The sequence below is a fragment of the Choloepus didactylus genome, chromosome 20, assembly GCF_015220235.1.
Source record: "Choloepus didactylus isolate mChoDid1 chromosome 20, mChoDid1.pri, whole genome shotgun sequence".
NCBI classification, from domain to species: domain Eukaryota; kingdom Metazoa; phylum Chordata; class Mammalia; order Pilosa; family Megalonychidae; genus Choloepus; species Choloepus didactylus.
The window spans coordinates 22,597,265-22,612,309 of NC_051326.1; the positions used below are offsets into that span (position 1 = coordinate 22,597,265).

General features: G+C 39.8%; 2 protein-coding genes across 5 annotated transcripts in view; one reads left to right on the forward strand and one right to left on the reverse strand.

Moving 5' to 3' along the window:
* SLC20A2 (solute carrier family 20 member 2) overlaps positions 1-307 on the reverse strand; it is a 107,654-nt gene extending 107,347 nt beyond the window's left edge. For both annotated transcript variants that reach the window (XM_037813281.1, XM_037813283.1), the window contains exon 1: positions 103-307. The gene's annotated coding sequence lies outside the window, so the exon portion shown is untranslated. The remainder of the gene's footprint in view (positions 1-102) is intronic.
* Positions 58-14,814, forward strand: SMIM19 (small integral membrane protein 19). Of its 3 annotated transcripts, XR_005213377.1 has the most exons (6): positions 62-271; positions 6,801-6,938; positions 8,470-8,594; positions 11,400-11,487; positions 13,086-13,306; positions 14,476-14,814. XR_005213377.1 is itself a non-coding variant. In XM_037813287.1 (4 exons), exons 2-4 carry the CDS (start codon positions 6,805-6,807, stop codon positions 11,462-11,464), a joined length of 324 nt encoding a protein of 107 aa, XP_037669215.1. In that variant the 5' UTR covers positions 58-153; positions 6,801-6,804; the 3' UTR covers positions 11,465-11,894. The 3 variants fall into 3 exon arrangements, 2 of the variants coding, with proteins under 2 accessions (XP_037669215.1, XP_037669214.1); XM_037813287.1 differs by lacking the exons at positions 13,086-13,306; positions 14,476-14,814 and having other exon boundaries at positions 58-153; positions 11,400-11,894; XM_037813286.1 differs by lacking the exons at positions 13,086-13,306; positions 14,476-14,814 and having other exon boundaries at positions 68-271; positions 11,400-11,894.
* The last annotated feature ends 231 nt before the right edge of the window (positions 14,815-15,045 follow it).

Genomic DNA, 15,045 nt, shown 5'->3' on the forward strand with positions numbered 1-15,045 from the left:
GCTCCACTCACGCGCCCGCGGGCGGCAACGGTGCCGTCGCTCGGTCTCTTCAGTTCAAAAACTGAAAAGGGGAAAAAAGGAAAAAAAAAAAAAAAAGAAGACCTGGCTCCTCGTTTCATCCGGAAACCGACGGGCCGGCAGGAAATGACGGAGGTAGCGGTCGTCCAGGTCCGCTCGATAACCGGTTCGCGTGCGCCCGGCTCCGACCCGGGGGGGAAAGAGTCCCGGAGCCGAGCCGAGCGGGCCTCGTGCCGCCTCCGGAACACGCAGCGTGAGTGGAACCGAGTCCCCGGCCCCCAGCTGGGCCGCGTCACGCCCGGGTCCCGCCCTCCGGCCGCGCCGCCCCGCCCCGGGCTCGCGGTCGGGAAGGAGAGTGGGTCCGCTGCCGGCGGGTCTCGGGCACCCCCCGCGCCGGTAAAGCCGGGGGCTTTGAGGCCCTTTGCTCGGAGCCTCTCGGAGTCCCGGGAATAGTGAGGCTCCGAGTGGCCGAAACTCAGACAAAAAGTTGCAGCATCCCCGCCTGCAGTGCAAACGTGGGGCGAGACGCCCGGGGGATGGTTGGGTTCTAGCAGGAGTGTTTTTTAAGATTGAATCGCGCGCAGCCTGAGAGTAAGCGGAGACGTAAGCGATCTCCACGCGGCTCCGGAGGCTCCTGCCCGTGGCCACTTCTTGGGAGAAGATTATTTATTTTTTTATACCCGCTTGACTTGATTTCTTTCCGGGAGGAGCAGGTCTCACAAGACAGGGGAAAGGCGGCATGTTTATAGTGGAAAGAGATCAGGTTTGTGAGCCGGAGGTGTGGGACAACCCTGCTCCTCCACTTCCTAGCCTGTGTGGCTGGGCAGGTTACATAACCACCCCCCCCACCCTCAGTTTCTTCCGGGAATTTTAATACCTCCCAGCAGGGTTGTTTTGAGAATTAAATGAATATATGGCCTGCCTAGCACATAAGCTCTCAAATGTTAATTTCCTTCTTTCTGTTGCTTGAGGCCGATTAGCTTGTGCCCTTCTGCTTCCGGAACCCAACCCTTGAGTGTTTCAGAGGGCCGAGAGAAGCAACATCATATTTATTATGCAGTGGTCTTTGTTGAAAGGAACTCCAAGAATTGTACAAGTGTTCCGAATCTGAATTGGTATCAGAAAATAACAAAGCTCTAAGTGAGTGATGGAGCGATAGTATCACGCGCGGCATGATACTCAATTTTAGAACCACAGACACTTTGGTATCAGGAACTCCAAATCAGGACACTACCTTTAAAACTTACGATGCTGTCACTTGATCCCTAGAAAACCTTAAAACCAAGCCCTAGTTGTCATATTTGGGCAACTTGCTACTCGTGTTTACTTAGGACCTATTCCATTCATCCCATCGTCTCCTTACTGAAATAGCTGTAGTTCAAGTATAATGTTATCAGAAAAATATGTGAAAGAAGGTCAGTTTTCTCACAGGAGTCCTGAAAGATATTCCAAGCACATGACTAGCTATATCGGTGATCTTGCTGAAACATTAACTTGCCAGGAATGAAACACAGTAATGCTTCTGGGCCTTTTGCTTTAGTGGAGGAGGAAGGCTGTGGTGGTAGGCAGGTGTGTGTGTGTATGTCCACTTGGTTACCTGTGGTGTGCTGGGAGGGGACAGTGCCATTCAGGCCACACGTGAGCCACAGGTGTGTACTGTGACTCTGGGCTAGGCCCGTCCTTGTTCCTGGCAGTCTTACAAATCATGCCATTGGTCATGATGGAGGACTGGGCAGGACAGGCTATCCTCAGTGCAAGTCTTTCATAACTATGCCATAAAATAACTCAAGTGCATGTCCCTGGAACTGTGGGACAGTAGTGTCATTGCATGCCAGTCATATAGTATAATATATTTTTTTAATTCACATAAAATTGTATCTTTTAGGTCAGCAGTAATTAGAAATCCTTCTCTAAATATAATTAAAGAGTGGCATTTTGTAGCAGGAGAAAGACAAGTTCTGGATAGAAATACACCATTTACTGTGTGGCACATGAAGAGAATTTTGTGAAACACTAAAGCAAAAACTTAACCTGCCTTAAATCCGGTCAGGCAATCGGAAACAGGAAACACTTTCATAATATGTCAGATAAATGGCACCTGTGAAATGGTCTAGTTGGGTGTCGCTGCTATATGGTTCCTGTTTCTTCCTCAATTTGTTAAATGCTACCAATCCTGAAAGCTACCACCCTTGCTGCATAGTTGTCCAGGGCCTTCTGCAGCATCTCAAATCGGACATCTAAAGCCGTCTCTCTTTGCCAAACATGATCATTGTTGTGAGTTTACATTTTGGCACTGACAAAGTTCTGGATTCCATAACTTATAAAGATAATTATAGCCTCTGGTCTTCCCATAGTTTCCATTTCTAAAGTAGGCTGTTGACTAACTGTAAATCATGTTACAGTCAGAGAAACTGTGGACTTCAGTTTTAAGGAATAAGAATTTAAACCAAATATACCTCATCCCACTGTGCATCCTCCTCTCTTAAAAAAAGAAAAATATCCATAGCTGGTCTTTAATATCTAGGAATTGATTATGTACTAATGTTTAAATACTATTTAGATCTTGCAACTATACATTTTTATAATCTAAAGTATGTTCTATTTTTCTTAATTATCCAACTGATTATCACAGGACCAATCTTTATATTCATCAGACACCAATAGATGTTTTAAAGAAATTTACCTTTGCCGTCAATGTCGAGAGTTTAAGTTAAATGGCCATTCATGATATTCACTTTATTTTAAATGAGTACACTGTGTCTCCCAAACATCTAACAAAAACTTCAGATGTCAAAAAGGGGAAAACATGCCACCTGGCTTATAAGCAGATCTCAGGGGAAATATCATTCATTATACACACAGAGGCAAGATAAACAAAGAAAATGGACTCTGCTCTTAATGCATAATTAACTTATTAAGCCAAATCTACATTGATGTACCATTTTGGAGGCTTATAGGACAGACTGAGAGATATTTTTGTGGAAGAATTTCCGCAATTACTTCATAGTCGTAGGCAGTCTAGAAAAAATTGCAAAACAACTTCTTGGACGTTCCAGATATTCTTTTTCTTGGTATTAGAAAGTTGCTGCCTTGTTCTTAGAAACTGCAGTACAGTTATGCCCTATCCTTTGCTCGGTTTTTCTCCTTTTACTGGAGTGTCCATAACAACATTTGTGGATTATTTTCATATATAAAGTCATTTTACTTAGACTTACCTTTTGTGTCTAACACTAGGAAGGCACTTTCTCTTTAAGGAAAATTCACTTAACTCCTTGTACACAAATAAGAAATCATTTTTCTTTAACTTATTATTTGGTGCACTTGCTATTACTGCTCCTACTTTTTGTGGGAATGTCCAAAGAATGCATTTCCTTGAATAGAAGTCACAGCTGTGTAAATAGCAAAATGTAGCTTTTTACCCCATAGCTTCTATAAACCAAATTTAGCCAGCAGGCAAAAGCCAGATAAAGCTCCAAATGTTTTCCAGCCTTGTTGGGAGGTGTGTGGAGGAACATTGCTATGGCTAGCACATCTTTTCTGGGCCGCTGTCACGAGTGCAACACTGTTCGGTTAGCATCACAGCCATTTGTTTGGGTCTGTGTTTTAAAGTATTCTGTTGCTTTCATCTCTGATAGTTACAATTTGGAAATTGTGCCATGATATTGCAACCTTTTATCCTTTTAGTAACATTTTTTTAATCCCCAATTTTAACCCTTATGTAGGCACTGTAATGTTTAAAAGTCAAAAAATAAGGGGAAATGTGTTGCATGCCTTAATGATCTAGTCTAGAGGTTGGCAAAGTTTCTTAAAGGGCCAGATTTTAAATATTTTAGGCTTGGAAGGTGTGCCCGTTTGGATATATTATGTCTCCCAGAAAAGCCATATTCTTTAATGCAATCTTGTGGAGACAGACTGATTAATCTGTTGATTAGGGTGGAACCTCTGATTAAATTATTTCCCTGGAGGTGTGGGCCCCACCCATCCAGGGTGGGTTGTAATTAGTTCACTGGACTACTTAAGAGAGCTCCAGAGCTGGAGCACAGATGCTTAGAGATGCTTGGAGATGTGGACGGAAGGACATGTGGAAATGCTAAGCTAGAGCTTCAGTCTGCCCTGGAGAAGCTAGGAAAGGACCCCCATATGCTTAGAGAGAAAGGCCCTGGGAGAACAAGCAAGGGTGCACAGGAGCTGAGAGAGCAAAGCTAAAAGAGACAGAAGCCCAAAGACATTTTGGAGAAAGCCATTTTGAAACAACCCAGGAGCAAAGGACCAGTAGGTGCCAGCCATGTGCCTTCCCAGCTGACAGAGGTGTTCCAGGCACCATCAGCCAGTCTTCAGTGAAGGTATCCTCCTGTTGATGCCTTAGTTTGGACACTTTTATGGCCTTAGGACTGTAAAGTTGTAACCAAATAAACCCTCCTTATAAAAGCCATTCCATTTCTGGTGTTTTGCATAATGGCAGTATTAGCAAATTGGAACAGATTTTGGTACTAGAGAAGTAGGGTGCTGCTGAGTGTGCAAATACCAGACATGTTGGAACAGCTTTTTAAATGGATAAGGGGAAGATTCTGGAAGAATTCCAAGGAGCTTGGTAGAAAAGGCCTAGATTGCTTTGAAGAGACTGTTAGTAGAAATATGGACTCAAGATACTTCTGATGAGGCCTTGAGCAGACATGATGACTATGTTGTTGCAAACTGGAAGAAAGGCGATCCTTGTTTTAAAGTGGCAGAGAATTTGGAAAAATTGAGTCCTAGTGTTGGATGGAAGGCAGAATTTGAAAGCGGCAAGCTGGGATACTTAGCTGAAGAGATCTTCAAAGTAAGTGTGGAAAATGCAGGCTGGCTTCTCCTTGCAGCTTATGGTAAAATGTGAGAGGAAAGAGGTCAGGTGAGAACTGAACTCTTCGGTAACAAAGAACTGTTAGGACAAAAATTGATGGTCTGGAAAACTCTGGGCTTCCAGAAAATGAAACCCCAGAGAATACAGCCCCATGTGAGGATTTAGTGAAACCTGGAACCAGCCAGCCATTTCAGTACAAGGCAGGGTTAGAGATGGAGTTCTCCAGAAAGGATCTGTGGAAAGTCCTGTTGTCTGATGGTTTTGACCCCTATATGCTGCATGCTGAGCCAACAGATGTTTTGCAAGATGTATGTAGATGGAACCACTGCCAGACTGAACTGAAAGGGACAGAAAAGGGACTGATTGAAGGAAAAATTGCTTCAGAGAAGGCAGAACCTTGGAAGCCAAGATCTGAAGTCAAGAAATCTCAGGCAAGGAGAGCAGAGCAACCCACAAACGTGGAAAGGGTGAGTTTGCCCTGAGGCAGAGGCTGGGCCTTCGGCCTCGATGCTCAGGAAGAGTGCTGCCACCCCAGGCCTCAGAGAGGGTGGAGCACATTCCCTGGAGACTGGGGAGAGCCTGGCCACCCACCCCACTGTTCTGAAGGGGTTGAGCATGTGCCCCGGAGATGGAAGAGAGTCCAGGTGCCACCCCAATGTTTGAGGAGGGTGGGGCCGAAAAGAAGGTGGTCTCCACAGTGTGTGGTTATGTTGGAGCATTCACCCCAGTGTTTGCAGAGAAAAGGGCTGCCATGAAGACCCTTGGAAAGGGTTGGACTCCTCCTCTCTCAAGCCCCAAGGATGAAACATGATTCAATAAGTGACTGTCAGGCTTTGAAATATAATGAAATATGCCCTGTGAGTTTTTAGAACTGTTTTGGAACTTTGACCCCTGTTTTCCTTCCAGTTTCTCCTTATGGCAATGGGAATATTTATCCTATGACTGTCCCTTCTTTGTATATTGAAAGCAGATAGCTTTTTCTGAGTCTCAGAGGTCCACATCCAGAGGCAAATGTTAGGACTTTTTACTTACATAGCTATATTGTGATGGAATGAATGTATTTTTACATTTGGAAAGAACATGTCTTTTTGGGGTCCAGGGCTGGAATGTGCTGGTTTGGATATATTATGCTCTCCAGAAAACCATATTCTTTAATGCAATCTGTGGGGACAGACTGATTAGTCTGTTGATTAGGTCAGGACCTCTGATTAAATTATTTCCATGGAGGTATGGGCCCCACCTATTCAGGGTGGATCTTGATTAGTTCACTGGACTACTTATGAGAGCTCCAGAATGGAGCAGACAGAGATGCTTAGAGAAGACATTTGAAGATTCTAAACTAGAGATGAAGTCCAGAGTTTGCCCCGGAGAAGCTAATAGAGGACTCCCTGATGCTTAGAGAGAAACGTCCTGGGAGAAAGAAGCAAGGACACACAGGAGCTGAGAGAGGGGAGTGAAGACAGGTGCCCAGAAACATTTTGGAGAAAGCCATTTTGAAACACAACCTAGGAGCAAAGGATCAGCAGGTGCCAGCCACCTGCCTTCCCAGCTGACAGAGGTGTTCCAGACACCATCTACCAGTCTTCACTGAAGGTATCCTCTTGTTGATGCCTTAGTTTGGACACTTTTTATGGCCTTGGGACTGAAAACTTGTAACCAAATAAACAAACCCCCTTTATAAAAACCAATCCATTTCTGGTTTTTGCACAACGGCAGCATAAGCTAACCGGAACAGAAGATGAAGAGATAAAATTGAGAATATTATGTGGGTATTTATATAGACATTTAAAGTGTGCCCATTAAAAAAGGTAAAACCCTTCTTGGCTTGCAGACCATTCAAAAAAGGTAGCAGGCCAAATTTGGCCAGCAGACCGTAGTTTGCCAATTCTACTCTATTCAGCTGTACCATCAGTAATTAAATCCTTTCTCTTCTCCCTTACAGCCCCATGGCTGGAAGTTACGGAGTGATGGGTGATGATGGTTCTATTGATTATACTGTTCACGAAGCCTGGAATGAAGCCACGAATGTTTACTTGATTGTGATCCTTGTTAGCTTCTTTCTCTTCATGTATGCCAAGAGGTAAATTTTGAGTATCTCAGAGTATATGAGAAACTGGGCATTTGAAAGTTTTGTGGGTTTTAAAAACCTGAATTGAATGCCTAAAAATGATTTCATCAGAGTTTTTGTTCTTGCTATGAAAGCACTATCTATACTGTTCTCCCCTAGAGCGTTAGTAACCACAGTTTGGCTTTGAAACCCCATTGCTTTAAGAGAAAGTTTAGGTGCAGCTCTCTCAGTACTCACTGTTCTCAACTCCCACTTCCATCATTGCTAATATGATTCAATTTTGTCATCCATCCTGGGTTCACGGTCACCCTTGGATGAGCACATTTTTTTTGGCCCAAGTCCCCAAAATGCAGAAATACTAATTCCTAATGTCCTTAGCAAGTCTCTGTTCTCATGTTTAAAGCTTTTCTTGCACAAGACTCTCGTAGCACTTACTAAACAATTTTGAATTATATTTACTTGTTTTTTTTAAAAAATCCATTTGCTTGTCTGTCCATACCACAAAAACTTTAGTCGTTTGGAAACAAGGACCTTGTCTTTTATCTCTGTGTCACTGGCATATAACATTATATAAATACTCAGTAACTATTTCCTGAACCAGCAAATAACTGACCACCTTAATTACAGATGTTGTAGCTTAATGTAGCCACTGTCTTCCACACTCCCTGGCTCCTTTTCCTAAGTATAATAAACACACACACACACACACTTAAGGGAAGGGGGCTTTGAAGAGAAAAAGCCATATTGGTTGGACTTAGCTGCTTCTATTTACAGCCATATTCTTCAAGGTCTTCTCTACCAAGGCAAAAAGGCATTAAATCAAAATATTGGTGGCCCAAAAATAATTTATGTTTGGCCTGGAGCTAGTTCAGAGCCCGCACTTACTCTCACACCAGCCCTTGCCCTCCCCGGCCACATGACTCTCCTGAAGGTGCTGGAGCCTTGGCCACCTGGACCTTGGGAGAGGGTAGGCAGGAGAAGCCTCCACATCGCCACTGATCCGCTTGCAGGTAGCAGCTTTCCTCTGAAAATAGCCACCTCCTCCTTCCCACTTCACTGTTTTAAAAGCAGAGGTACACACTGTTCTTTTCTTTTTAAAAAGATAGTTCCATTAAGGTCATGCTATTGTGTTAAATACGCTTATTCTTTATTTTCCAAAATTAAGGTCTGTTCATATTCTATTTGTTCAGTAAGCCAGTAATTTATCTTTATTTGGGTGACATGAGAGGAAATAAAAATCAGATGTTTTTTTTGTTTGTGCATTTTTCCATACAATATTTGCCTCTTTTGCAGGGATGGGCAGAGGCATAGTGGAGGTACTTCACCTTGTGTTGAATGCATGTGTTCAGCTCTTCCTCCTAATTTTTATTGAAAGAAGGAATGCTTGAACTAAGGAAACAACTCAACAAAGGCAAAAATAGGAAGTGGGTTTGTTGCCATTTAAGTCCTTTCACTGAAGCATTTGATTACTGGGATCATGAAAATATTACCATCCTATAGACATTAAAACAAGTCTCTCTTCCCTGTTGATTTTGTGTTTTAGGAATAAAAGGAAAATCATGAGAATATTCAGTGTGCCGCCTACCGCAGAAACTTTGTCAGAACCCGACTTTTATGACACAATAAGCAAAATTCGTTTGAGACAGCAACTGGAAATGTATTCCATTTGTAAGTTTATTCTGTGCTGAACTATAATCATAAGCATGTTTGGAATCCAGTTAGCAAAAGTTTATCGGAAATAGTTGATAATGAAAACTTAGTACATACTCTTTTTCAGATGCCTAACAAAGTAGTATCAGCAAAGCAGATTTACCTGAGGTTAATGCTTCAGGACCATTTGCTTGTATGAGGCCCTTCCAAGGCTCTGAGAAGACCCTGCCAATTTATTTACATGATCATATTTTTATAAAATTTGCAAAAATTAGATATTTTAACCATAATCAGTTAAGAATGCTATTTTTTCCTACTCCAATTTCCCTTCCTCTGTACTTCTCGCATTGAAGTGGCTAAAAATATTTTGGGGATCTGGCTATAGGGAAGTTGATTTGGGCTATGTTTAGTTTGTTTTAAATAGTATATATTTGTGTGGTTTGTGGTTACTTCTTTATATGAATTACTGCAGGGCAAACCACTATAGGAATAGCTTTCAGAAATATGGCATTGTGACATTTACATGCAAGGCCAGAGGTCATAGCTTGATATTAACATCTCCTATGGCTCTGAACACTGTGAGGATGTAGGAAGTGGAGAAGAAACAAAGTTTAAAATGTACAAAGCCAGAATGAATTGTATATCTAAGCCATAGCCTATTATGTCACCATTTAAAAGAACGAGATAGCTTCCATGTATAGTAAGTGAGAAAAGCAAGATGCAATGGTATACATGTTAGGATGCCACTGCTATAAAATCAAATAACCAAAACCTCCTTATCTACCTGTAGTATAAGTGTTCCATATAATCATGTAAGCAGGGAGAGAGGCCCGGAAAGATAAGCAACACTTATGAACACTGGTTACCTTGGTGGGGATGGTGTGGGGTGTAAGGAAAAAAAGACTGTACATTTTTAAAAGAAAGTGAAAACATGTTTCTATAATTCCATTTTGGTAAAATCTTATGTGCATGCACGCGCACACACACACACACATACATGAGTAAAAAGAAGCAAGAAAGGGTAGTCTTCTAGATGTTACTGGCTTATATCTGTTGAGGGGGATGGAATTTCAAGTGAAAAGTAGGAAATGTGTGTGTGTGTATATATATCACGTAAGTAGAATCTGAAAAAAAATTTCCTCGTAAGTTTTATCCTAAGAACTGGTAACAGTGGTTATTCTGGGAAAGGGAACTGGGTAGGTAACGTGGGACCAACTGGGTGGGAGGAAAATAGACTTTTCACTGTTTACCCTTTTGTATTTTGTACCGTATGCATGTGTTTCCAATTCAAAATAATAAATAAAATTTAAGTATCATTCAAAAAACAAAAAACAAAAAAAAAACCAAGATACAGAACCAGAAGGTCTGTATGGAAAATTATAAGTAAAGAATTAAGTTTTCGTTGATGCCTACTCAAAACAGACGTTATCGTCTATCAGTAATAAGCTCAATGATATAGCATGTACTATTAAAAACCCACCATACAGTTTTTTTCTTTCTTCATGGGAATGGTGTAAAATAACAGTTATCAGAATTCCTGTGTTTATAGAATGCATTAGTTTTCTATTGCTGCTACAACAGATTGCTACAGACTTAGTGGGTTAAAACAATACAGATTTGTTGTTGTATGGTTCTGTAGGTTAGAAGTCTGACAGGGGTCTCACAGGGCTAAAATCAAGGTGTCAGCAGGAGTGTGTTTCTTTCTGGAGGCCCTGGGAGAGAATCTGTTTCTTTGCCTTTTCCAGCTTCTAGAGGCCACCCATATTATTTAGCTCCTGGACCCATTCCTCAGTCATTAGAGCCTTCTTCCATTTTCACATCTCCCTCTCTCTGAACTCAGCCTGGAAAGGTTCTTCAATTTTAGGGACCTATGTGATGAGGTTGGGCTCACCCCAATAATCCAGGATAATCTGCAGAATCCCTTTTGCTATGTAAAGTAGCATGGCCATAGGTCCTGGGGGTTAGGACGTGAACATTTTGAGGCGTCGTTATTCCTATAAAGAGTGGGAATGTATATGAATTACCACATTTAATGAATCCTAACCTAACCTATCAGATTAGTTTTAGTGTCTGTGACATATCTTGTCCTGCTGACAAAGTCTGGCAGTTCAAGAGGAAATCACAAACAAAATTCTTTTTTTCTTAAAAAGGACTTTCAAGGTTGTATAAGCTTTAGGCTCCACAAAATCTGGATCCTAACCTAGAAGCATAAACAAAGAGTATCTCTAACTCAACTAGTAAAAAGTTAAAGAAGAGGTTGAAAGTTTTAAAGCTAAACAATGATAGTCACAAAGATTTTAGCTCCATATTTTCTCTAGTTTCAGGTGGTGATAGTTTTTCAATAAACTTTCTTAGAAGTAGAAAAAATACTGAATTGTCTATCTGTTTTCTCTTCTTGTTTATAGTGATGACACTTAAGATCCATAAGTCTCTTAAGTTTTGTGTTAAAATATGATCTATTCCTTATAGTGTGGAATATAATAAGGCTATTATTTATTAGGAATTTATCTAAAGGTAGAAATTGGGGGTTAGAGAGGAGGAAATTATAAAATATTAATTTTAATAGCATAATTAATATTTCTCCTACGTTTTAAAGCTCTGAATAATTCTGACAACACAAAAATCAGTTGTCTATTAAATATTTGAAAATGGGTGTCAGTAGTGTTGAAAAAGAAGGAAATCATAAAATATAATAAATTTTCCCTAAAGAATTAAAATTGTTTAACTTCTTAACTAAGAATCATGACTTGAGTATGATTTACTAATACTTAGCTAGTATTATTTTTCAATTTTCTTTATCTTCTGTCTTCTTTTTTTAAATAGCAAGGAAATACGACTATCAGCAGCCACAAAACCAACCCGACAGTGTGCAGCTCTCATTGGAATGAAATTCAGAAAATGAGTAACAGAAGTAATTACTGCTAAACTGTACTGTAGCAAGCTCCTAGTTCTTTCTGTAAAATCATGTACATTTTTTTAACTCTGCACAAAATCATTTTACTTGTGACTCTTCCCCAATATTTTTGTTTGTTTTGTTTTTAATTGTATCTGCAAGTCATTTGTTACACAAATAAAAGTGGCTCAAAGGGCCTGCACACAGCCTGCATATACCTAGGATGATGTGATACAACCAGAGGTTAATGGTTGCACCTTGTGAAGAGCTTTGATTTCTTCAGGATACAGTCAGTCAGGAATAAAAACACATCTTTGGAAGTGAGAATCCTGGCACTTATCCTACCGTAATTTGAACGTTCTTGCAAAATTAAAAAAAAAAAAAAAGAATCCAGCCATTGGAATAATTTCCTCTTAGATTGTATTCTGTGGTAACTGTAATATCAGTAATATACCAATTTATGTTCTTATTGCTATTGTTATACTCTTTAATTGAATTAACTATCCTGGCTTCTTCAGTATTTACACAGAAAATATTTGTATACTCATTTGTATGGGTATGCGTTATGAAGTCTTGTGCTTCATAAAGAATACCCACCTGCTTATTTTAGAAGCTTTCTGTGACTGGAAAACTCCCCACCCCCACCCCCCTTTCGTAGGAGTTTGTTTGTTTGTTTCCCCAGTTTCATTTCCACCAATTGGGTCTTCTTTAGGCCATACCAGGGCCATGCTGTTGAATAAATGGACACCTCTATTTTGATGTTGCAATCCTGCTTTTCAGCCATATTACTCTCATTGTTTAATGTTACTGTCTGGTTAGTTATGCTTTTTTAGTATATTGAACTTCCCTGAAGACCTTGATATCTTGCACCATTTTGTACTGTAAAATGGAATGTTTTTACATAATTTTTCATATTTAAAGATTAATTGGAAGTGGTGTGAAAGTTCAATTATTGATATAACTCAAAGCATCAGTTTTTTAATCAAAGCTATTCTTAATTTTAAGAATTAGAGTTAATAATAATTGTAAGTATTATTTTCTTTTTCCTTTATAATTGTGAAATAATATGAATTTTAAGTGAAAAATTAAGGTTTAGACCAAATATATCTTTCAGGGAAATTGCATTTAATTTTCAAATTTAACTATATCATTCAGATATATATTACAGTGTGAATTGTTGACCAAAAGGAATAATTCTTTCTTAACTCACAAATGCGTTTTAATGCACTACCTATACATGGAATTAAAAATTGGATAAAAGACTGTAAAGAGTTATAATTATGGGATGGGGGTGGTAGAATGGCAAGGAAATAATCTTTTCAATCTTTGCTTTGCTCTTAGGATATTCTATGAAAAGAGAATTTAATCAGTAGTAGGAGGAAAGGTTTATTTGTTGTCACTGATGTAGCATAATCTGGACAAATTACATAAACTGGCTATCTCAGATCACTTGTAAAAATAATGTACCTAAATAAATTAAATCACATGATGAAATTAATTGTTTTATTTGCATCCACTAGAAGAGATGGTCATAACTAAAAACAGGTAGATTGTTTGGTGAGCATCAAATCTTGGCAAGTGGAAGAGGACACATTCCTCCTCATTTTTTCTTGAAGCTAACTGATGAGAATCATGCACACCCACTGACAGGAACAACACCAAGTCTGGCTTTGAAGTTTCTTCACTGCTTCAACAGCTGAGCTGGGTGAGGGGTGGAAACCCTGCAACCACACTTCAAAGTGACACCAGCTGATTGGCCTGCCTCTGCCCCTGCATCCACCAGCAATTCAATGGAGCTGCGTTTTTTTGGAAGAAAAATGGAATGACTGATAAACTGGTAATTAATGCTTGTGTTCTCGTTTTCCTTGTTTTTTTTTTGTTTGTTTGTTTTGTTTGTTTTGTTTTTAAATGCTTAGGACATTGAGTTGTCAGCCCTGGTCAGCCTCTCGATGCACAGCTTGAGTGTGTTAAATAATTAGTGGTTTAGCTGATGCCAGCCAGCTACACTAAAGGAAGAAGTTAGCCACCAAAGGGCACAGATATTTTCTGTTGACCTCCCACTGTCGGGCTGAGTTATTCATAAAATTCATCAGAAAATAAAATACAAAGTTAATGGTAAAATTACCATAAGTTCAGAAATATTTGAAAATATTGACTAGAAATAAAAGGTGAAAGAGCGGTAATAAAAATAATTTCATATATTAAGATGCATGAAAGAATAAATTTTACTTGGAAAATGGAATTAAAGAGAGAAGGGACATGATATTGTACAGAGCCAAATCATTCATTCATTCAACAACAGTTATGCAATATGTACTCAGTGCTAGCCATCTGAGATCCTTTTCTATAGGGCAGTCTATTATAACAGCAGAATTAGAATGGGAATAGGTTGCCAGAAAATGAAATAGAAATAAAAAGAGCACTTGGCTTATCTCCAACCTGTGTTTAAATTAGTGAGCACCATAGAATAAAAAATTTGGTCTTAATCTCTTTCTCACTTAACTCCCTATTAAAGCAGAAGCAAAACTTACAAAAAACTATAAAGCAAGAAAATTTTCCCACCTCTTTTTTATGCCCCTGTTCAGCCTTCCACAAGCCTGAATGGGTGAATGGGTCTTAGACGAGGATTTAAGAGGAAGAACAAGCGATCAAGCTGAGAACTAGTAGAAAATATTAACTCATGTAACACCTCTGGGAACTCTCAGCAGCAGGTCATCTTTTTCCTATCCTTGACCTCCCACCCCAGTAAATGGGTGGCATTTAGCAATGGATTCTATAGTAATATATTCCCTACTTTCGTTTTATTTAAGTATACTATAAAATCTCAAACTGTTTAGGTAGATTAGTAACATTTCACATTCGCGGTTGGAAGGTAACAATAAATCAAAGGGGAAGCTACTCCCTGGCCAGGCTTACTAGTAGTAGTAGTAGTTCAGCCCCAAATTTGATACTAAAGAAGTATTGTGGAGGTCATTTTTTTTTATTTTTTTATGTTTCTAACTGCAGAGTTTCTGCTGCTCTTGTAAATAGAAATGACAGAGGTTCTCACTGTCTTGAAAGAGTGGCTCCATCCCTGGAGTTCTTATGAAAAAATACTTTGACAGATTTCAAACCAGTGGAAGAAAGTTGAGGATTTCTAACTGCAACCAGCTGTTGTTGCTAAACTTAACTGCAAATGCTTTTGACTTCAGTAATCTGAATTTCTTGAGAAAAAGGTACCAAATTGTGCCAGTTTGAATATATTGTGTCCCCCAAACGCCATTATCTTTGATGCAATCTTGTGGGGCAGACATTTTAGTGCTGATTAGATTGGAATTCTTTGAATGTTTCCATGGAGCTGTGCCCCACCCAACTGTAGGTGATAACTCTGATTAGATATTTCCATGGAGTCGTGGCCCCACCCATTCAGGGTGCGCCTTGATCAGTGGAGCCATATAAATGAGCTGACAGGCAGAGAGAAAGTGCAGCTGTGAGTGATGTTTTGAAGAGGAGCTGCAGCCAAGAGGGACGCTTTGAAGAAAGCACAGGAGCTGCAGATAAGAGACAGTTTGAACATGGCCATTGAAAGCAGACTCT

Coding starts and splice junctions, on each gene's coding strand:
- SMIM19 (XM_037813287.1), top strand. CDS start 6,805: ATGGCTGGAAGTTACGGAGTGATGGGTGATGATGGTTCTATTGATTAT. Junction 6,939..8,469: donor CTCTTCATGTATGCCAAGAG/GTAAATTTTGAG, acceptor TTTGTGTTTTAG/GAATAAAAGGAAAATCATGA. Junction 8,595..11,399: donor ACTGGAAATGTATTCCATTT/GTAAGTTTATTC, acceptor TTTTTTAAATAG/CAAGGAAATACGACTATCAG.